The sequence below is a fragment of the Oreochromis aureus genome, linkage group 23 (genome assembly GCF_013358895.1).
Source record: "Oreochromis aureus strain Israel breed Guangdong linkage group 23, ZZ_aureus, whole genome shotgun sequence".
NCBI classification, from domain to species: domain Eukaryota; kingdom Metazoa; phylum Chordata; class Actinopteri; order Cichliformes; family Cichlidae; genus Oreochromis; species Oreochromis aureus.
The window spans coordinates 35,430,678-35,453,352 of NC_052963.1; the positions used below are offsets into that span (position 1 = coordinate 35,430,678).

The window sequence follows — 22,675 nt, forward strand, 5'->3', positions numbered from 1 at the left end:
TTTTTAACTGGCACATTCAGGATATCAAAGCATGGTTATTAAATAATAAACAAAATAAGGGAAGTTAACCCATAATCTCTATTTGGTATAGTAAAAAGGTGTGGAGCCAACATCATTTCTTCATATTTCGATTGGAAAATGAGAAACAGGTGCAGGGATTTACTGAACATACCCATACATAAATCCAACTATAGATCCAACTATAGTGGATGTTTGTCGATGATAAAAGTTGATGTTTGGTGTGAGCAGCTTTGTCCTGTCTAAGCAGCTCTCTGAGGATCTTCAGGAACAGTTCTCCAGGCTTCTTGAAGGACATTCAAAGCTCTTCTTTGGATGTTTCTGCCTTTGGTTCTGGTCTCTGGCTGGATGGGGAGGCCAATCTGTGGGGTTCCACTGTGGGTTCTAATCCAGCCGTGATTTCACTGCAGTGCCATTGTCCAGAAACGTGGATTTATCTCTCCGTCAGACCTGTTCCACTGATCTTCAGTTCATACCTCAGTCTTTCTTCCTGTTTCACTTTATTAGTGTCTGATGAGGCTTCGGTGAACAGTAGACGATCAGCTGGAGGTCTAGATCATCTCTCGGGTCCTGTGTCAGGTCTTTGCTGGATTTTTTAACCCTGCTCTTTAAGGACATGACTTTCCAATTCTGTTCACACATGCCGAGATATGCCAGCAGCTCTTTGGGAATTATGCCTGTCAAACTGTGTGATCTTTGGCATTTTTGTAGATTCAACTAAAAAAAACTGGAACAAATTGATTCTTTGCTAAGTCGTCTCTTATGTGAAGACAAACACTGGATCAGTCCTTGAGCTCACTGCCTTTTCTCTGCTTGAATGCTTCGTAGGTCAAAAAAGATCCTCAGGAACAAGGACTGGACTGAAAATAAGTGAAAAAGCAACCGAAAGAAAAACTTTGAAAGAACTTCATAGTATCTGAAGAACTACTGCTCAATACAGCTTTATAAAGAACAGCAGCTTCTTGAATCAAAATATAAAGAAATGATGGGTAGAACTACTTCCACTAACCCTTACTGGGAAGCTGTGCTGTAACAGAGTCCACACTGTGGTCTTTATTACTTTCTCTTTAGTTACTGAATGAAGTCTTTAAACAATGATCCAAAGTAGCCGTGAGAATATACAAGAAAAGAAACAGTCAAAATGAAAAAGCAACAGTAAGAAGTGGGCACGCACACAGAGCCACAGACACGTCTAATGTATACAAAGTGAACAACCTGCCGACTGGGAGATGCAGCCAACTGAACACATAACATTACTCTTTATTAGGATGGCACCGCTGCAGGTTCACAGCACACTTGGACTCATTTGTCACAGTTTTTTTAGGCATTAAAAGCACGAATGTTGGCTGCTGTTTGAGTCTTTAGCTAATTACACAATGCTGACTTCTCGAGTCAAGTTCAACTTTCATGCACAGTCAGTGCTCTGACATGTCAGATGTAGCTGCAGTGCCATAAAACAGCGTATGTGAGAGTGATTGCTACAAACGTGCACATCTTTGTGGTAACGTACAGAAGGCGTGCATCAAATCAACCGAGCCCCTGCTAAATGCTCACTTATACTTATATGGTGACAGTTTAGGCTCAGCCGATCACATTAGGTCACGCATTGGTGTTGTGATTGTAAGGCTATGGCGTTGTAAAGTTTAACATCTGGGGAAAATATTGTTATTTATTCTTTTGCACCAGGTTTCTTTGATCTGAGGCCAGGAGACTGTTTAAGCACACAACCTTAAGGATCACTCTGGGCAGTGCCACCATGCAGACTGTTAAGCTAATGGCCTGCTGGCTAAAGCTTCATATTCACTGTTGTAAGAGAGTGTTATTGATCTTCTCACTCATCTATAAGCAGGACAGGAATTTACCGACAAACTTTAAAGGGGATCTGTTATTCTCATTTCAAGCTTTACATTCATTCTTGGACTCTACTACAGCAGCTTTTCATGAGTCACACTTTGAAATGATCGGTATTTATCTCGGACGGGGACTGGGAGCAGCTCATCTCTAACTGCCCCTCATAAACAGAAGGTTTTTGAGTGCAGGTTGTCAGCCAGAGCTGTTTGCCTGAGATGGTCCTATTGGAAATATTCTCTCTCTTTAATACAAACGGAGCCAAGAGCAGAAAAATATCTGACACAGTCTGAGCTTCGACTCGTGAGGATTGCGTGCACATATGCTGATCTCATCATTTAAAACTGGTTAATGGTTAATATGAGCACAGTTTAGACATAATAAGCCCATTTAGCTGCTGAGAAAAGTAGCTGTTGCCAGTGTGAACACATTTCAAGCCACAAAAAAAAAAAAGTTTTTTCAGTGGTTTTTGGCATTTTTACTTTACAGTAAAATTAAATAAATTAAATAGTGTTTTATTTAATAGGAACCGTGCAGTTTAACATAGCTCCACTACAGAGCGTGAAGCTGATGAGTTTATAGCTGATGCTAAAATAGACAAAACTTTACAGCATTCATTACTGCAAACTTAAATACACTGTAAATATAAAGCTACAATACATTTATACAAAAGTATTTGGCAAACACAACTTTCTTTTTGTTTGCAGACTTTCTTGTAAGTTTCAAAAAGTGGCAGCTCGTTACAATCATTAGTTCTCGTTTCTTCAGTTGAATCTACAAAAAAGCCAAAGATAAGAGTTTAACAGGCAGAGAGTCATATTTTTGCACCAAAAAGGGCTGAAACTCGATGCATATCTCAGTGCGGTGTGCAGCGTGTCCTTAAAATATTGAAGTAAGTGGAGACGTGGAGGACAAACGGCCTAAAAAACTATCTGCAGGAAATGAAAAGCATCTGAAAATCATAAGAAGACCTGAAGAAACATAAGAAACAAGACCTGACACAGGACCTGAGAGATGATCCATCTACTGTTCACTGAAGCCTCATCAGAAATGGTCACAGTGGAAGGCAAACAGGGAGAAATGACTGATGGATTCAGATTTTTAAACAGAGAAGAGAAAAAAAAATGCAAAAACGTCCAAAAAAGCCTGGAGAATTATTCCTGAAGGTCCTCACAGAGATGACAGAGAGCTGCTCAGAGAGCTCAGACTGAATAAAGGTGATCATATCAAATACTGACCATTTCTATTTTTGCTTTAAATACTGTATTTCTCATTATCTTTTCATGTTTCGATAAATCGCCGCACCTATTTCTCATTTTCCTGTGAAATATAAAGAAATGCGGGTCAGCTCAAGACTTTTGCACGCTAATTTACATGTGACCAAGGAAAACTAAAGAAACAGATGCATGCATGCTGCATTCAGAATGAAAATGATCTGTTTTTTTAGCGATTTCGTGTGTTTTTTACGTGTTTCTTTTCCAGAGCTGTGCTGTTGAAAAGGGGCAAAAGTGCACTTTCCCCTATATGATACTTAAATCACTTAACTAGAGGTCTTTCCAGTCACATGAAGCTCATTATAAATGAGTTCTGAAACGCATGGAGCCTGCAGGCACGCTTTTGCGTGCACTCACACACCTACACAAACGTTCTCGCTGCGTCCGTCGCAGCTTCCCCCTCGAAACGAGCCATAATCAAAAGCACTTGTGTTTGTCTCGGTGTGCACCTGGCCTGTGAGCCGTTCTCATTTCCTCTCCACTTCCTCTCTTCATCATACTCTATGTTATTGTCTGTTGAGGTTTTCATGCTCCCCTTTGGACCAAAAGGGAAATGACTTGTATAAATACAATATGTCATAGTTTTCCACAGAAATCAGTACAGTTTGAGGTTTTGCTGAATATTTCACTGATCATAAATGTATAAAAAGTGGTAGGATGCTATGATTACGTCCCCACCCTAATCTGCATATTAATGAGTGAAACACATGGTGTTGGACTGTTCCACCTCTTTAGCACTTTGCACTCCAACAGTTTGGAGTTTATATCTACAGCAAATATCTCTAATGTGAAGTCCTTTGCTGACCTAGAAATATTTGTAATTCATTGCATTAATTAGTTTAATTATTGATGCTGCTGGCATGAGTGGTATTTTAAAATTATAATGAAGATTATTGTGGGATATTAGGCAGCTCGAGGGCTTCTTCACTTCATTTTTCTCGCCGGCCAAACAAAAAAAATGAGATTTCTTAAGTGCCAGGAGCTCGTCGAGATGTACGCCCCAGTGTAACACTGAGGTAGCGCTCTCGTGTCAGAGCGGATCTCCGCTGTGGGCTCAGCGGCCGAGTCGCCGTGCCTCCGTGCCACCTGATTAATGACCGTGTCTCCTCTCCTCCGCAGACTGCCGTTCGAGCAAGATGTTGAACACGGAAACGTGGACCACTTGGGCGACTGTGACGGTAAGAGGAGCGATTGTGGCTCTGTGTGTTTGTGTTGCTCTGCAAATGTTCAAACAAATAGCTCTCCTGTCTTTGGCAGGCCTTACATAAGCTCGGTATGTTCGAGGTAAACAACAGCACAGTAAAAGAGAGAAAGAGCCCGGTAGTTTCAGTTTACACAGAAGAAATCCTCAAATAAACCCACAATACGTCCCAGTCCACCTCGGCGGTCGGCCGTACCTAACTCCTCCCCAGGGTTATCGCTCTGATCCTACACGAAGGCCTGAGAGCTGGTTAGAAAATTACAGTGTCTGTTTTAGCTAATTTTGTTCTTCTCTCTGTTTACTCTGTCCTCCTTTGTATGCTGTCTTTGCTTTGGTCTGGTAGGTTTTGTTCCATATACATGTGGTTAATTATACTCAACTCCAGCTTGGATTCCCCTTGATGTCTTCTTTTTTTTCCCTCTCTATCCATATCATTATGAAAATAGATTTGGTAACCAGCAAAGCACAATCTCTACTCTAGATACACTGAGGTTTCGGATACTCCCGTGGCACCCCTCGCTTTGATCTATGTGCTAATTTCAGTGCGTGCAAATTAATCCTTTGCTTCTGAAAGTTCCCGGAGTTCATGTGCCGTGCTCCCTGAGAGAAGAACAGATAAATATTTCATAATCAGAACCTGCGTACAACTCTAATCCTGTTTCAGATGGCCCCTCCGTTTGATGCTGCTCTCTCACGTCAGGTCCTCTGACCGCCAAACCGCGGGCGACTTCCTCTGGAGCTGATGACGGAACAAAGTTAGCCTTCAGGTTTTGACGTCACCAAGCCCAAGGGTGGGTCTTACAGAACGTGTGGAGGACCCTAGTCCTCCCAAGTAGTGGTCAGATACCTAAACAGATACCAGGGTGTGTTATATCAAACACAGAGTAATTAAAGAATCTCAGGGGTTTTTTGGTTATTAACACATTTGTGATTGCCAAAAAGCATAATGATCCGGACAGACCGACAGCCTATCCAAGCAATGAAACCTTAAACAGAGTTTAATGTATTTCTACTTTACATTAAAATAACATCTTGGTTCTTTATCAAAGCTGCTGCTCTGCACAGCCATCGTAGCCCGCTGCAGATCTGATGGCCGAAAAAAATCCTGCAAATGAAGAATAAGCGCTCACATTCATCTGGTTCTCACACTAATAAAAATCATAAACTAGATGAAAAATGGTCATTTTAATTAAATTGCACAATTTCGACCATGTGGAGATTTAGCTTGAGCAACTATATAGAGGAAGCTTAATTAAAAGCAAAACCTCTCAATCATTGCTGGTGTGCTACGCTGGTGGGTGAGAGATGAACACAATCACACGGGTGTATTAGTTGGCTAATGGGGTGTTTTACAAGCTGGGGTCTGGTATCCCGGTTTTGATGTTATGTTTACGGGTTTCATGCGAGGTCTTGGGTCAGAGGGGTCAGTGGGACCAGGCTGAGACTGGCTGACATGTTGAAGGTGCTGCTGCAAAGAGATTTCATAGAGCAGCACAGACTGAAGGTGCATTAGCTGATCTCATTTACAACTTGCGGTTGGCTATCGTGCTTAAATGTTGTGGCACATTGAAGCAGGAAACTCGTTTGAGGTCATGACAAAAGAGGCCAAGTGATCATATGAAAACAATTAATCTTCACCGATGTCAGATTTTCTCCCTTTGAAGCAGTGCATTCCAGAAATACCTCTTCAAAATAAAGGGCTCATATTTACACAGTCATTTCAGTCATTATGAGTCATTCGTATCCATTTAAGGGGACCGATTATCCTCATTTCCAGCTCCATGTTGTTATTATTGGATCCTACTAGAGCAGCTTTGCACAATTCGCAGTTTGATGCCATTTCCATCGTTATGACTCACTCATATCCAATTAAAAGGACCTGTTATGGTTATTCCCAGCTCCGTGCTTTTATTATTGGACTCGAGCAGCTTTCACAGTTTGATTGATTATTGATTAGATTACATACTCTACTTTTACTCTCCCTTTAAAGCCTTTAAGACCTCCCTGTCAGACAGATTTCTTCTGATTGGCTGCCCCTCGGAAGCAACTCACAGCCGGAGCTATATAATGAGGAAAGGCACATTGAAAACTCGTGTCCATGATGATGGACTTTAACATGGCAAACAAGCGTGCATGTCCCTTTAAATTGGCCACAGAGTGGACAGAGAGTGTTAATTTATGAATTTATCATTTGTACACGGACATGAAAGCGTGCAGTATCTGCTGGTCTTGGAGCGCCGCCACATAAAGATGTATCCTCCTGCTCTCCGGTCCTGCCTTTGAGGAATTTCCGAGCTCCGAGGCACGTTTTGGTCCCACGTCTGATCCCGTCGTGAAATATGGCCGAGCTGAGCTCAGCTGACAGAGGCGAGCTCCGCCGGTGCGAGGTGACCGGGCGCTGCTGGGCCCGGTCGGCGAGCTCCGCCGGTGCGAGGTGACCGGGCGCTGCTGGGCCGACATGGCGGGAACGTGAGCCGGCGTCTATCTGACAGCTGCCACCGACGCTCAGGCTGCACTTTGTCTCAGCGGGCGTGATGGACTCGGTGCCGCGCTCTATCCTTTCATCATATCTCTTTTATTTGACACTTTCATTGTCTCTGATACGGTCGCTTTCCTCGGTGTTTCCTGTTCGTGGTTAATGCCGAGTCCATCTCTCTTTGTCTTTCTGTAAGACAAAGACTCTTTCAGTCATCTGCAAATGTAATATTCAGTCAGAGGAAGACGGAGAGGCGCGGCTTCAGCAGGCCTGCTATGACAAACTGTCACTGACACCGTTAAGACTTTGAAAACAGAGTGCACATCCTCACTCCGTGTGCCTGTCAGCATTCCTCTGCGTTTTTATGTATATAGGACACGCGCTGTATATGCATGTGCTTGCAGCCACACAGACTCCTCGGAGGCCCGGATCGGTGGAACAGACAGAAGCCTTTTGGTTGCTGAATATTTCATATCTCTATATTGGACTCATTCCACCTGTCTGTACCTTGACCAAGCAGATGAGAGGTGAGATATGGTCTGGCCTATCTATGTCTCTTTAAGGGAATTCAGCAAACTCGTTTTTTGCTCTCTCCCTTTGGCTTCTCTTCTCTTCTTGAAGATGAGTCACTTTCTGTAGCTGCATGTCTAACAACATTTTCCCTGTCGCTTCCAGCCACAGTTCAGATTTCATATTTTCACCGTTAAAAACAGAAATTACAAAATAATAAATGAAGTCATGTGATGATTAACAGGAGAGGACATAAGAGAAAGGAAACTTTACTCTGAATATTGAATCTTCGCCTCTTCCTCTAAAGAACCGGATACTTTCCCCGCGGCAGGTAACATGTTTTCATCGTAACAATTTAAGAAGTTTAAAAGCACAAGTCCTCTTTGATAGAACGGCTGTCGGTGACAATCTGAACGCGTTACGTCTCCGCTCTGCCTCGCTCTTTCAGGATTCTGGTGTTATCTCGCCGCTGGCGTCTGAGCCTCCTCGTTGTTTCCTTTCTTTCAATTTTTCCAGACATTTTCTCTAAAATATTTTCCATTGCTGTAAATGTTTGGAACCAAATTACTGAATAAAATCAAAACTGCCTGCTTGGCTAGACACCGCCAGTGAAACTGGAGGTGAGAAAGTATGTTGCTATTTGTATTTCATAATTGGCTGAACCGACCCATTAAGGTTATGATGGTCATATTCAAATTATGCTTGTTTTGTTTTGCTATTAATTTATGGCGCCGTTGCTTTTGCTTCCTCTGCTTCAGCGCTCCTGCGACCGGGAGTTCCACGTGCTTCGCTGCATTTCTGTCGTTTTTCTTTCTCCCCCCGGACTGAAACGACACGCTTCCCTGTGATTAGTTCTAGTTTGCACAAGTTAGCGCTGCAGACTTTTCAACGTCTGGATTTTATTCATGTGGCAGGGACGCTGTCATCGTGGGTCGAGCTCAGGTTAACCTTTCACCGCCAGTGCTACTCCTGATGGGGAAGGTTGTGAGTCACAAGCCATGGAGATTTTGACAGAAAACGTGGACGGGAGCGACATGAAAGACTCGGAAATGACTTACATTTGGGAGACAGAGGTGAAAGATGATTCTCATGTGGGAGAATATGAATAACAGTCTAACAGGAAACGTGTGGGTCAAAAAATGTGTGGACGCATTCCCCCTTAAAGCTTTCACAATCATTGGAACAGGGAAAGGATTTTACGAGTTTAGTTTCCATGCATGTGCTTTGTATGTTCTTGGTGAGGAAGTTTGGAAAGCAAACTGTGTTTGTCCTTCACACGCTGAGCGGTAAACCTGCAGCCCGTCAAGGGTAGGTTGGTTATATTCATGATTTAAGGGGATATTATGCTAGTTTTGTTCTTCCGAGCCATTTATTGTGCCACAGTCTGTGGTCCTCTACTGCTTCAGTGCCTCTCCTCTAACTCTTCTCCCTCTGGTCTCTGTAAGTGCTGCACTGATTTCAGAGCAGCATTGTCGTCAGACCTCAAAGAGAGATGGATGGACGGCCTTACTTAGAGCCCGGCTAACTGCCTCCCCTTTCTCCTTAACCAGAGAGGAGCAGTTGCTGGAAGGAGAATCGATTTTCATCTCTTCGCTGGCTGATGGCAGTCGAATAGATATCAAGGGTGATTCTGCAAGGGGAAAGGAATGGGGCCGAGAGGAGCACAGACGGGGGGGGGCTGGGTAAATCAGATCAAGGAGTGGAGAGCAGAGCAAAAAGAATGAGTAAGGGATTGAGAGATCATAGGAAGAAGGCAAACTTTGAGGATGGAAAGGGTGAAACGGTTCAGGGGATCAGAAGGACAGAGTCATAAGGGTGAATATAGAAAAGAAGCAGAGTGATGGGGAGAGGGGACAAAAATAGTCTGGTTATAGGAGGAGGAAAAGGCGAGATGCTGCAGCGGTAATCACGTAGGAAATTGAGAAAAGAAGAGGGTGAAGGTAGATGAAAGCCGTGAGAACGGAGGCCGGCGCGGGGAAAGGAAGGAGCATCTTTTTTTTGGCGGAGCTTGGTCGGCCCGGTGTGACAAATGGACTGAGAGCGCCACGGGCGTCTCCTGCATCACGCAGCTGTCGCTGGCCTCTTCGGCGGGCTTGTGAGCAGGCTGTAACTCTGCCGCGGCGACGTAAAGCACCTGCCTCGTATCCTCCCGATCTTTTCTTTTCACACATCACAGAGGAGCTGTCCTTCTCCTTTCCTCACTCAAGCATCCACGTCTTTACTTTGCATCTCTCAGATTTAGTCCATCTGTCATGAAAGTCAATGAAATGAGGATAATGTCTCTCACAGCATCACTAAAAGAATTTCTTTCTGCAGTGTCAGGAGACCGCAGCGTGAGATCAGTTTCTTAATGGGAAACGGTGAGGAAGTTGAGCGTAGCTCAGGATATTGACTTGTGGTTATGTATGGCTCTCTGTGCATTTATTAGAAACAAAATCCCTCCTCCACATACACACACACACACACACACACACACACACACACACACACACACGCACGCACGCAAACCCAAATATTAGTATGTAGAGACATGCTGTTGCTCTAAACCCACTTTGATCAAAGCAGACTTTGGAAGCACAGCATTTAATTGAGACGGTGTGTTGTGGGAGGGACACTTTGATGAAATAGATGAGGTCAGAGAAATATCTGGATTCAATTATTCACGTGTGTGTGTGTGTGTGTGTGTGTGTGTGTGTGTGTGTGTGTGTGTGTGTGTGCGCTTAGGTAAGTCTATTAATCTATAGGCTCTATTTTCTCTTGTGCAGGCACTTCATTGTTGCTCTCTAATCTCTCTCATACAAACTAACATACAGCACAAACACTGAGACGGTGAAGCTGTGATCTGTACACATATGCAGCAGTTTCGAGGCTCTAATGCAGTAGCGGGCAATTTCCCAGGGGGCCACAGTGCTGTGAAAATAATTGCCCACCCCTGCTCTTATAAATGCATGCACAAACATAATATACGTTTTCAATTAATAAAATACTGTCTGTGACTTCATGTTGATTTTAGGAGACCTTCCCTTGAAAAGATGCAACCATCACGTAGCAGTAATATTGACATGACATGAATATTGACAGGGGCGTCTGCTGTGCAGTGAATAATACCCATAGTCAGGTCAGCAGTGTCAGTACATTCATCAGTTATTAAATAATTCTGACACAACTCCAGGATGGAATGAAATACATGTATTTTTCATTCCATCCTGGAGACACAGACTTTTCAGTCAGTTTCTGTCTTTAAAGCAATTTTGGTCCATAAAATAGTGGACGACAGTCACAATGCGGCAGGCAATCTGTGATAATACGATCATTAACTTTGATAAATCTGCAAAAATCACTTTGTTGCCATCTACATGTGCAGACTAACCATTAACTACTCACATTCCAGCCACAATCTCAGAGATATTAAACAGAAATTCAGGAATTCCTCTACAAACTGTGATGTGAGGATTTAACTGCAAAATGACAAACACGCTCAGCAGCCTTTCTTTTACATAGGAATACAAGCAGTTCGGTCAACTCTGCTGCAAAGAGTCACGTCGCAGACTGTCAGCAATCTGTCTGCATTTAAAAGTTAGACGGCAATTATTTGAAAACCTCCAGCCTGTCTGAGAAGACTGCAGTCAGTCTGAGACAGTCCGCCTCCCACCAGGCGAGCTGGGGAATCGCCCCGAGGTCAGAAGCGGTCGCAGGGAGGTTTCCTTATTTTTTCTTACTTGCTAGGGTCACAGGAGAGCTGGAGCCAATCCCAGCAGATGCTGACAGAGACGCAAGGTTCACCCCGGAGTCCTCGCAAGTCCATCACAGGATTATTTATTAAGTACTAAATAAAAATATTTGGACTGCTGATGGACAGAATGCGCTTCCTGGCCTCAGAGGAAACTTACATGACTTGCTATAATTAAGGTTGCCGTGACTACACATGCTGATATTGTATTCCGCCTTTTAATAAGCTCTTAATTTCTTCTTCAGCTTATTTGCTTTAGTGTGCTATGTGAGAACTGTGCTTGTACCTCTGGTCTCTAAAACTGCACATATAAGTTGTGCAGAGTGTCTGCACTTACGGTTCTGCTTGCAGGAACACCGTCATTAATATCTGCGAGCGAGCAGTTGTGTGCCCTCCAATTTAGAAGGCTCTTCACAGTGGACGTCTCAGCAAGCGTGACAAACTGCAGCTGGATTTATGCTGGATTTACTTTTAATGATGTTTGAGCAGAACATACTCTGTTGACAGAAACCCCCAAACTAACTCTGAAACGCTCGAGTGTTTTGTGTGTGTGTGTGTGTGTGTGTGAGGGAGATGAGAATGTGTGAACACGCATGTGACAGGTAATATAAGCCACTTCTGTAAACAGCGTAATGAGTCAGATTTGATTAAAGTGTCGACAGACGCCACATATGTCAGATCCACTTGCGACAGGCTCTCGCGACGTGTCGATTGGCCGGCTTCAGTTTTTCCAGGTCGTAACCTTTGCTGACAGGCCAATCGGTTACAGCATAAACACGGGCTAAACGGTCTGTCAGACCGCCAGCTTCGGTCTTTTAATTTGCCGTGAGGGCATCTTAATTCTAAGAGAAAGATTCTCGTATCCACATCATTTTTTGGGTCCTGCGAAATCTTCGGAAGAGCCTCCGGCAGCAGTAATCTAAACACTGCCTCATTTTACCTTGCTGTTTGCAAGCCTTTTGAGGATAGCGTCAAATTGTGTTTGTGCAGACACCTCATCAGCTAAAGTCAACTCTGTTAAACTAGTCATCAGACGGGATTCGGAGGCGATGTGTGGGTGTTTGTGGGGCCGGAGCCGCCGAGACGTCAGATTCCCTCCTCATTCCGTTTCAGCACTTTTCTCAAATCTCTGTTTTCCCTCTGCTGATAATAACGGAGTCGGTTTTCCAACAAACGCCTGCATCCAAAGTGACACACAAACAATCAGAGTCGCACATACGCATTCGGCACCCGTTTTTGCTGTGAACTCACTCAGCCGTAATGACATAGCTAGTGTTGCCACAGCGTAGCTACAGATGGAAGCAATTATGGTGCTGTGAAAATATTTCCTGAAGAAAGGCAGTGTTTTGACTGGTGGAACAGCGGGATGCAGTCACTCAGTAATTGAGGTCCGCTAAAACATCAATGAGGCGAAGGCAGATTGGAGATCCCTTGTTGTGGCGTCATGTTCGAGTGGATGACGATCACCACAGAGCTAGGACGGGCTCGGGCTTTTTGTCTGCTGCTTGGAACGCTGTGACGAGCTTTGTTTAGGAAGGAAAACCTGTTGCCAAATTTACAGCCGCGGCCTCATTTCATTCCATCCTAATTATTGCACTTTGGAGGGGGCCTCGGCTGAGGCTTGGGCAGCGGGGCTGATAAAGCCGACAGAGCTCTTTGTATTTAAACGGCAGCCGGTTAAAACACAGGATCTTAAGTTTGCTGATGATAAATGTGTTGCCCTGCAGTCTGAACCCATCCAGAAAGAAAGACAGAGAGGGTTTTTTTTTCCTTTTTGGTTTGATGCTGTCCCCTTTCAGAGGCTGAGAGCTTTCAGTAACCTTCATACCACCTTCCTCCAATCCTGTCACTCCTGCAAGTCGCATACAAGGGCAGGGAGAGTGAGGGGAAGCGGAGATGGAGGAAGCGCAGCGCGTAACTGCGCATCCCCAGACACCAGCTTGCGCTCTAGCTCTCACATCTTTCCCACCCCGAGGAGCTTCTGAGAGGCTCGAAGAACAGAGCCGATCCCCTCGGTGAATACTGAGGTTTAGGCTGATGAAATACGAGGACCTCACACCATTTACCAACTGACATGTGTAAGTGTGTGTTTGGGCGGTGAAATAGCGTATGGTGTGTGTCGTTTTTCAGTGTGGATTTTTTTTAAAGAGCTCTAAGAAGATAAGAATAGTAGCTTCAGCCTTTGGAAAGCTCGGCGAGGTGCAAGGACTCCTGAAGGTTTTCGGCTCTTTCATCTGACTTCTTCCTCCGAGTCCTCTCGGCTCGCATCGCATCTCGCTCTCCACAGCAGGTTCCTCACAGAGAGCACTGAAAAACACACAGGAGCCCGCTGACCCCTCAGAGAGCCACAGATCTTGGCTGATTGATGTTTTCTGTGTGTGTGTGTGTGTGTGTAGCCTCATGACCGTCACATATGTAAATCAAAAGCATTTGTTGGAGGGGAAAAAATGCCACATATATTGTAATTAAAATATGGTATTACAACATAGTGTCTGCAGAATATTTCAGTGGCCTTCATTGAACACACAGCGTGAACGTTTCCGGTTTGTGTTTTTCTTGGATTTGTCAAAATCAGATGAATCCATGAATCCTCCCTTAGTTATGCTGCAATAGGTATAGGCTGCTGGGGGATTCCCATGATGCACTGGGTGTTTCTTCTTCACTCACTGTGTTTATACACCTCTCTGCGTTGAATCATTAGTTATTATTAATCTCTGGCTCTCTTCCACTGTGTGTATTATTATTGGGCTTTTCTCTGTCTTACTGTTCAGTCTTTATCTTATGATATACAGGACGTTCATGATTTGAGAATTTGGCGCAATCTAAATAAAATAAGCTCCACTTGATGGTGTTACTACATTGTCAGTCGGAGCTGATCAGCAGACTTCGTCCCTCTATTGTTTTTGTTCTTGTAGTGCGAGAAAAACTGTGAATTTTTTTCTCCCAAGCTTCAATCGTTATTTGCTAATGAATAATTAAAGGCCTCCTATGAATCAGTAAATCCTAAAATAGTCCCTTTTAGGTGATCATTTGTTTTAAATGTTTATTAAGCACAAAAAGAGTTTGGGAAAAAAAACCTGTGCCCCATTTAAAAATTTCGAATCTATGAATAATCAAATATTTTCATGAAAAAATATTTAAACTTCACAGAAGTCGAATGAACACGTGCAGGCTTCCACGTCGCGCCTCGTCTCAGATGAATGTCGGATCCAGCCGGGCTTCCTTTTTTATGCCACGCAGTCATCTTGTACATATAAGTGTTAAAGTCAGATCCTAGGTGAGCTCAAAGAAACTTTCCTCCTTCGGCAGATGAAAGTAAAAACTGCTTTCTGGTGTCAAACTCTGCACGTATGTCGTTCTGCACACTGAAGCTCAAACATCCGACACAAAGAAGTGAAAGAAAAGCACTGTTTTTGAGGTGAGACGGACTCATTTCCAGAAAAAAATACATTTTTCAAGCAAATGTTCAAAGGCTTTAATGTCTGATAATAATGCTGTCACCTTTTTCTTTTTACTAATCCAAAGTTTGAGGCAACAACCTTGATAAACTGTAACCGTGGGGCACAAATAAAACCATTAGGTGCTTGATTGCAAAGATTCAATCAAATAAAACAACGTGATGAACAGTCAGGCAAAGAAAAAAGAAATGTTTAATATTTCTTTTAACTGATTGTAGTGCACTTAATGAGATCAACGGTAGTGCATTTAAATTGCCTCCAAATGTTTCGTCAGTGGAATAAAGCAAAAATAATGCTTTTGTGTTTTAGTTGCAGTTTTCCAATTTTGTAATCCGGTAAAATAAGAGCATACTGAGTACTTCTACTTTTACTTTGATTACATTTTGTGCCTTATATTTAGGTACAGACCCTTTAGCGTGCACATTTACTTAAGAATGAGTGTGGGGCGATGGTTTGTGATGGTGAGCGTCCTGGTTTGCATGAGCCGGGTGCCAGGCTCAAACAGAGGTGATACATTTGTATGAAAAGCAAAATATAGATGGGGTGTGAGGTGACCCTACGCTTTGCACAAGAGCACACGAGCGTACGCTCCACTTTGTCTCCGTCTGCTGAAATAAACAGCGGGCTGCGTGCCGTTTGAGGAATCTGAACTGGCCCGGGGCGCCGAGTAATATGGGTCCGGCGCCGCGTCCTGAAAGTCCTGCAGTGTGACAACCAGTGCTGTAACTACTCTGCTCTCACAGCTCTGGGGATTGTTTTTGTGTCACTCTGACGAAAATCGACCGTGGTGAGTCCCCTACATCAAACAACACTTTCCCTCCTTCTGAAACACATCAATAACACTGCTGTTTTTTTTCACGCTCCCCCAGCACCCCGTTTTTACTTTCACTTCATTGGTGTTTCTCTTCCCTCTGACACTGGCAGACCTCTTCTTTGTCACATCTCTCGGCCTCTATTCCTCTTTCTGTCCTTCCTCTACGCGCCGTCCATCACCCTCTTCCTATCTTGTTAACCCCAGAGTTTGTTGCGGCACTCCCGTATTGATCAGTCTAAAGTCTCTGTAGTCCGGGGTCCTGACAGGCGCCGTGATTCTGAGTGATCATTCAGCTCTGGAAGTATCCTGGCGGTGTCCAGTTGCGGTGCCGTGGGCCTGTGTCACGGCCGAGACATTTCATTAAAGGCCAACTGTAAATTAACAGAAGAGACGAGCGGCTGCACGGATACGGAGAAAGCAGCTTTTGTCAGCCGCCCGCCTCGACGTGAGGCCTGATTTTTTTTAATCATTTTGTTAAACCTTCATAAATTTGTATGTGGAAAGATTCCAACACTTCAGCTCTGGTGGTGTTAACATAAGAAAAACAATGTGGCGTGTGTTTTCAGCTGGTGGGTGTATAGCACAGCACAGACGTGATATATGGACGTAGCATGTGAGAAAGATTAAGTTGAATTGCCTGCTTCATGATTTGGGAACGAGAGACGTGAACCCTCTGGGCAGATTGTTAGACTAATTCTGCGCGGACCTGCTCTCCAATTTATTGCCTGCGACAAGTTTGTGAATATTTATTATTGCTCTCGATAGTGCACGTTTGGCTTTGCACCTAAAATGAGAATATCAATTACCAAACGAAAGCACAGCCAGCGCTGTATAGCACCCCTATATAGAGGGAAATAGTAAAAAGCTACATCCTGCTGAGGAACACACGCATGTACGTTTGCACACGTGCACTCTCGTGCACACAAGAAGCTCTGCAAAACAATTTATTTCACCACAGTGTCCGCCACAGCCCAGTTGCTTTGTTTGGATTGGATGCAGCTGAAACTGCTAACAGATTCTCTCTTGTTAAACTGCCTTTCGCTAAAAGGTTGACCAGATTTGGAGAACAAGGTCTGCTGATATAATCGAATGAAGAATGAGGAATAGCAACATGTGTGCATAGGCTGTGAAAAAAACATTTATGAGAATCGAAAAGAAAGAAAAAATCCTGTAGCATTTGATTACACGGCACCCCCCCAGATGATTTTAACACACGTTGTTCCCCAAAGCAACTCCAGACTTACCTCATTTACCCCTAGCAGAGTTTTCTATAAGCACAAAGAAGGAAGCCAAATGAGGGCGTGTTAAAAACGTAGATAGACGCGATAGCTGGAGAGTAAGAGCGAGATGGAAAAGAGGAATGTATAGGCAGCAAGGTCTGTAATTATGCAGTCATCACTGAAAGCCTTGACTCTAAATCAGCCAAAAGCCTGATGTGCCCTCGCTAATAAACCCAGAATCTATTAACAGTGTGTTTTTTGGTGGAGATTTTATGGAATTTTAATTACAAACACATGGGTGGTGTGCATAAATGTTTTAACATATTGATCAGCCGAGTGAGCGTCTCAGCGGCCCTCGGGAGCCAAGGTTGGGGTTTTTATTTCTTTATTTCTTTTTTTTAACCAGAGAGTTGTGCACAAGTCCCCAGCAGCTTTCTTTAAGCCGCGCTCTGAAAACGCTGTCAGGGACAGACTGTAAATGGTTTTACAGTCATCCCGAGAGTAAACAGGGTTTATGAGCAAGCAAGGTTTAGTCCAAGTAAGGAGCTGGGCTTCTTTTTAAAGCCTTTCAATTCTTTCCCAGTTTGCTGCCTGGCTTGAACACACATTGGTGTTAGTTTCACAGCTCACAACATGAGGTGCACTGCGTTTGTGTGCGTGAGACAGAAGTAGAGGAGGTAGTGGAGGTAATGGGTAAGTTATGTAGTGTATCTGTTAAGAGAAAAATAAAAGGAGTAAGACGGCAGGAAGGAGTACGTGCTAAAAACAAGAAACGAAACAGCGCCTGCAGTCTCTTCAACAGAGGAGAAGGAGACGAGGATAATGAGCAAAATCACTGAGCCATGGGTGCAGGCAGAGCGCGCGCTTACTTATTAACTCACACATATTCATACATCTATACACACTTATTCGCACCACAGCACACGTGCTTTGCCACGTGAAATCCCGCCGTCACTGCGTGCATAAACACATTAACATTATGCATAGAAATGGTGGATTCCAGAGATGAAAGCCCCTCAGATCACCGGCTGTACGCTGACACAGTCGTAACCTATCAAGCTCAGAAGTGTGCGCTCGTGGCATCGACAGGTCCACCGGGAAGCTGTGAAGTCTCTTTGTTCTGTTTTGATGTGCTGTAATTCTAAAACATGGATTCTGGCTCTCAAAGCGAATAAAAGTTCCCCTGCTTGCCTTTTGATTAAGGAACTTATCGAACTGTAGCAACCTCAAATAGTTTGCAAATTAATTTGTTAGCATCTAAAATGGCTAACGCTAGCGGACGGTAATCGAAACCGGCGTGAGTCATGATGCTGGCGGGAACACCAAAAACTAACACTTCATGGGTTTTATTCAAAACCTAAAACTATATTTTCAGTCTGGTTTGTTTTAGCAAAGATTTGAATTTCATTTCTGTGATACGAAGAATGCGCACACGCCCCGGCTAGCACCCCATCCTCACTAGCTGCACGTGCTACATCTAACAGTTGTGAATGGTTAAAACAGTGGGTGAGGTTTCCTTGGGTGTTTTTAGAGGCCATCTGAATCAACTCATATCTGAAAAAAGCCCATTTCAGCTGCTCGAATCGTGTTTTTCTTTCTTCCTCAATCGTCAAACTCCATTCAGAAGTCCAGCGTAACAAACTGCTGTAAAAACAACAGCGCTTATTTCTTTGTCGAGTGCAAAGGCGCGTGGGAATGTTATAGAGACGGACAGATTTACATCCCGGGTTTCCAAAAAACCCAGTTTCAACATCGCTGAAAGGTGTTTTATTTTGTTAAATAATAACTACGGGAAATAAAGATCTCAGTGATTTATTGATCATTAAAATGTGTTCAGATGTTGCAAATTGATGATGATTCAGTTCATAAATCACGACACGCTGCTCTCCCCTTCATAAGCTGCATTTATAGCTTTATATGTATCAGACTACGGCACAGAAACGAGAACAAATCAGTCAGCTGCTTAGACTCGTGTAAACTGCCTGTAAAACACATGTTGTGTAGATCACAGTACACTGACGGGAGCTGTGGCTGTAGATAACAGTGGGCACGCTGCAAGATAACAGTTTAACGCCAGTAAATCTTTCAGCGATTGTCTGAACTCGTGTTTTTCTGGAGGTCACTGTTCCCAGTTTTTGCAGTCATTACAGTATCATCATAACCTACAGAAACCATGGCCAAATCTGCCAGAACGATAAGACTCAGTACATGTGATAAACAGGGATTATGCTTTGGCTGCACTTCTCTAATCATAATCATCATCACCGATGGTGGGTCGAAAATAATTTTCCTTCCCTTCGTCTCATTCACACACGTTCACAAGGCCTTTGTTGAAAGTGGCGCCAAACTGTGATTCTGGAGCGAGCAGATACCGAGTCTTCTGCCAGAGCTCTAATCAAGGGAAATGTTGAACAACTGGCACGGCTAGCAGGGCTTTTCAATAATTTCCTTTACTCGCTCTCTAAATGCGGGGAGGTAGAAATGAGAGCGGAGGACAAGTAGGAGCGATTATTGGTAGGCACAGAAGTGTAGCATAACCGCGTCTGTCACACTGCAGAAGTAACTGAAACTTTGACACTCGAATATAAAATTAGATTTTACTCGACCAACCTTGATTTGAAAGTATGAATAAAAGTTTCCTTACTTCTCTTTTGAGTTCGAAGCTATTACTCCCATCATGCCGCCACCCCCGGTGATCAAAGGAGCGGTGGGTAGGAGAGAGAAATTGAGAAAGGATTAACGGCTAACAAGCGGATAGGAGGGAGGGCAGGACGGCGCCGCGCGAAGGAACGGATGACTGCGGGTTAGAGACAAAGCCGGCGAAGTACCAGAGAAACTCTGATTTTCTTTGTGCTTTGGATTTTGACAGTTAGGCGGTATAAAAGTATATTCGAGCAAATATCTTATCAGTGTTGCTTTCATCAACAGGGAACTACACCTCTCCGCTCTCTCTCCTCTGTGCTCCCTCCTCGGTCGTATTTCACTTTTGTGGTCACCTCTTTAATCCCCTCTCCTTTTTTTTATTAGCCGTGTCCTCCCTCTCATCTTCGCCCCCTCTTTTGTCTCATGTCCTCTCTTCTCCTCCCACTTTCTTTCCTTTTTTTTCTCCTTTTTTAGCATACATACTGTAAAATCGCTCTCCTCTCCCTTCTTCTCATTGTTACGCTGTAATTGGAGCTGGAAGCCCGGAGACAAGCAGCTCAGTGTTCGTCAGGCTGACAGGCAGGCCTGTTGGCTTCTATTAAGGTTTAATAAGTGAGCAGGATTGGAGAAGAGAAGGAGCCGAGATGAGGAAGGAGCGGGCGAGCAGTAGTTTCTGCTGTCACCCCAAGGATGCAGGGAAACCTGCCTGCTGTCACAAAAACGCACACTACCCAATCGCTCTGCTTTCTGCGTGCTCTCTTTATCATCGTAATCCTTTTTCAGCTTATTCCCACTGGCAAAAGATTTCCTCTCGATGTCAAGCATCCAAGAAAGACATAAGTGGGGGATAAAAGAAGCTGGCAAAAAATAATTAACATATCTAAGTGTCCGTGTCAAAGAGTGAGAGAGAGAGTTGGGGTGCCATGATTGCTGTGACACACACACACACACTCGTACAGCAATAATAAACACACTTGTCAGAAACGTGCCCCTGCATGAAGCTGACAGCAGCATTATTGCATCCATGCAGAATTTAATCTAAAGTGTCACACAGCAAGCCTGGACCACAGCCGAGGTACACGTTAAAGAAGCATCTGAAACCTCTGCATCCGAGTGCGCCGCGAACAATTCCAGATGTTGCGAGCGTGGGAGAGGAGATTTGCGGCAGTTATTGCCTCGTTCTGAATTTTTCTGCGGTCGCATAACTTCATTTTCGTTTACAAACTCATCAGGACTCGAGGGATTATTGAAGAAACATCCAACCCTAGATACGTGCAATACCTGACTTTTCAAACTCCTCAAGCCTCTGTGTGTGTGTGCGTGTGTGTGTGTGCGTGTGTGTGTGTGTGTGTGTAGGAGTAGAGCAGAGGGAATATGGTAGTAACTTTCTGCCTCTGTGTTGCATCTGTGCCTCAAAAATGTCCTTTTTCCTGAAGAGAGGAACAATAATGTAACTAATGCTGACAAGCTCTCCAAGCTGAATATCGGCCAAAAACATGGAAATAAATACAGCAATAATCAGCCTGTGTTTAGGCTGTGCGACCAAAGATGCCAACAATATGTTCAAGGAGAGAAGAAGTCCCAGTGAACAAACGCCAAATTCAGTCCAAACATGGAAGAGCATGGGTGCTTAAATGAATACACAAAGACTGTGCTGGTTAGCCTGCGTAACCACGAGCTGGCTGTGTTTTGATATGCTCTGAGATCTCAATTATGAGCTGCCATCTGTGTTCAGAGCAATTTTGAGATATTAGGCAATCAACTTTTTACATCCCGTTGGGCAAGATCCTAAATAAGCCTTAATACACGGTCAAATAAACACTTTCCAATGCATAGCATGAACCACATGTGAAGACCTGCTGCAGGAGAACAAACGTATTCTTTTGTCGATACGTGTTAATATTCAGAGGCTGTGATGAAGTGATTGGGAGAAAAAATGGGAATGTGGGGAGGAGGGATTGTTGAATCAACCAAAAGCAGAAATGAAAGACAAATACAGATCGCATTACGCTCTAAGGCTGACACGATCCCGCTGATCTCGGCTTATTGAGGAACATTTGTCTGATGAACTGAACTGAACTGTGTGTGTGTCACATAATTAGCAGACTGTAACTAAAGCCTGTGTCCACGTGTTTCACTGAGCTCAGCGGATTGGTGATAAAGCACTAATTAGTGACGAAAAGGACATTGATTGACCAACAAGGCCACTTGATTAATGGCAGGATTCAATCGATGGAAATTGCAAACTTGTGAGTGTATGAGCTCACATCGATGGCGTCCGCAATCTATTGTCCAAGCTCTAACATTTAATTGTTAGTGACAAGGGATGGATGAATGATTAAGTGCAGTTGTGCCCATTGTCACCTCAGCTCTGTGTGGTGCAGTCATGCTTTAAGGCAGAGACGTCAAACTCGTTTTACATCGTGGGCCACGCGCAGCCCGCTCAGTGAAACTCCCATTTCAAAAAACATTTCCATCATTTAATGACGGAATAATCTATTAACCTGATTACTTTGGTGTAGCATGAACGGCCATGTGCAAAGTCCTTATCAGTAAAAAGAAATGTGTAATACAATTAGAAGTCCAAAATTTATGACTCCCTTCACATTTTCCAAAGCTGTCCAGAGGAACTTTATTGGAGTCTCTGCCAGGCCAATTCTGGCCCCAGGACCTGATGTTTGACACCCCTGCTTTAAGTAGGGTGGGTGGTGTGAGGAGGGTAAACCAAGCCTCGCTCTGCTGGAGGTTTCTTCCTATTAAAAGGGAGTTTTTCCTTTCCACTATCACCAAAGCGCTCGCTCATAGGGGGTCATATGATTGTTGGCACAGACAGAGGGCAGGATGGAAATGTGAGCTTTAATATTCCTGTTATTGGGTCCAAATATGCAAAAATATTTTGTCTGCCTCACATGTGCTTTTTGTTAAATAGCAAATATTGACACGTCAAACTAAGACAGAGAGCCTGATAAATATTACAGCTATCAGCATTTCCTCACTGAGGAGAAGAGCTTCAAGTTGGCAGTTGAAACCAAAGTTTTTCCATTTTTAACTTTGTTTTAAATGCTCAGTAATCGTAAAATGTTCTTAAGATGTGGCTGAACCCAAAGAGTTTGAGGATTTTGTTGGCAGAAAAGTAAAGAAGCTGCAAGTAAAGTCCAGTGAGTTCCACAAAAGGTCAAACCCGAAGTATTACAACACGTAACACTGAAATTATCTGAGAAAAACTAAGTGGTTTTTCAATGAGTTTATTCCTCGAATGAGAAATTATTAATTTTTTTGTTATAAAACACGAGCTGTTATTTAATTATTATTAAACCCATTTGTCTTCAAATTTTGACATTTTTTAATAAAGTTAAACGCAATAAAAACTTTTCATTAAGAGTGTTTCATGGCTACACGATTTCTGGTCGATGATGAAGAACACAGAATATGCTAATACCTAACAAATTCAAATAACAGCTGTGCTCACTATTACACCCCATT

General features: G+C 43.6%; 1 protein-coding gene across 4 annotated transcripts in view; it reads left to right on the top strand.

The window, feature by feature from the left end:
• sema6bb (sema domain, transmembrane domain (TM), and cytoplasmic domain, (semaphorin) 6Bb) overlaps window positions 1–22,675 on the top strand; it is a 128,721-nt gene that overhangs the window by 97,765 nt on the left and 8,281 nt on the right. For all 4 annotated transcript variants that reach the window (XM_039606955.1, XM_031726777.2, XM_039606954.1 and 1 more), the window contains exon 16: window positions 4,260–4,318. In XM_039606955.1, the coding sequence (XP_039462889.1) occupies window positions 4,260–4,318 (59 nt within the window). The remainder of the gene's footprint in view (window positions 1–4,259; window positions 4,319–22,675) is intronic.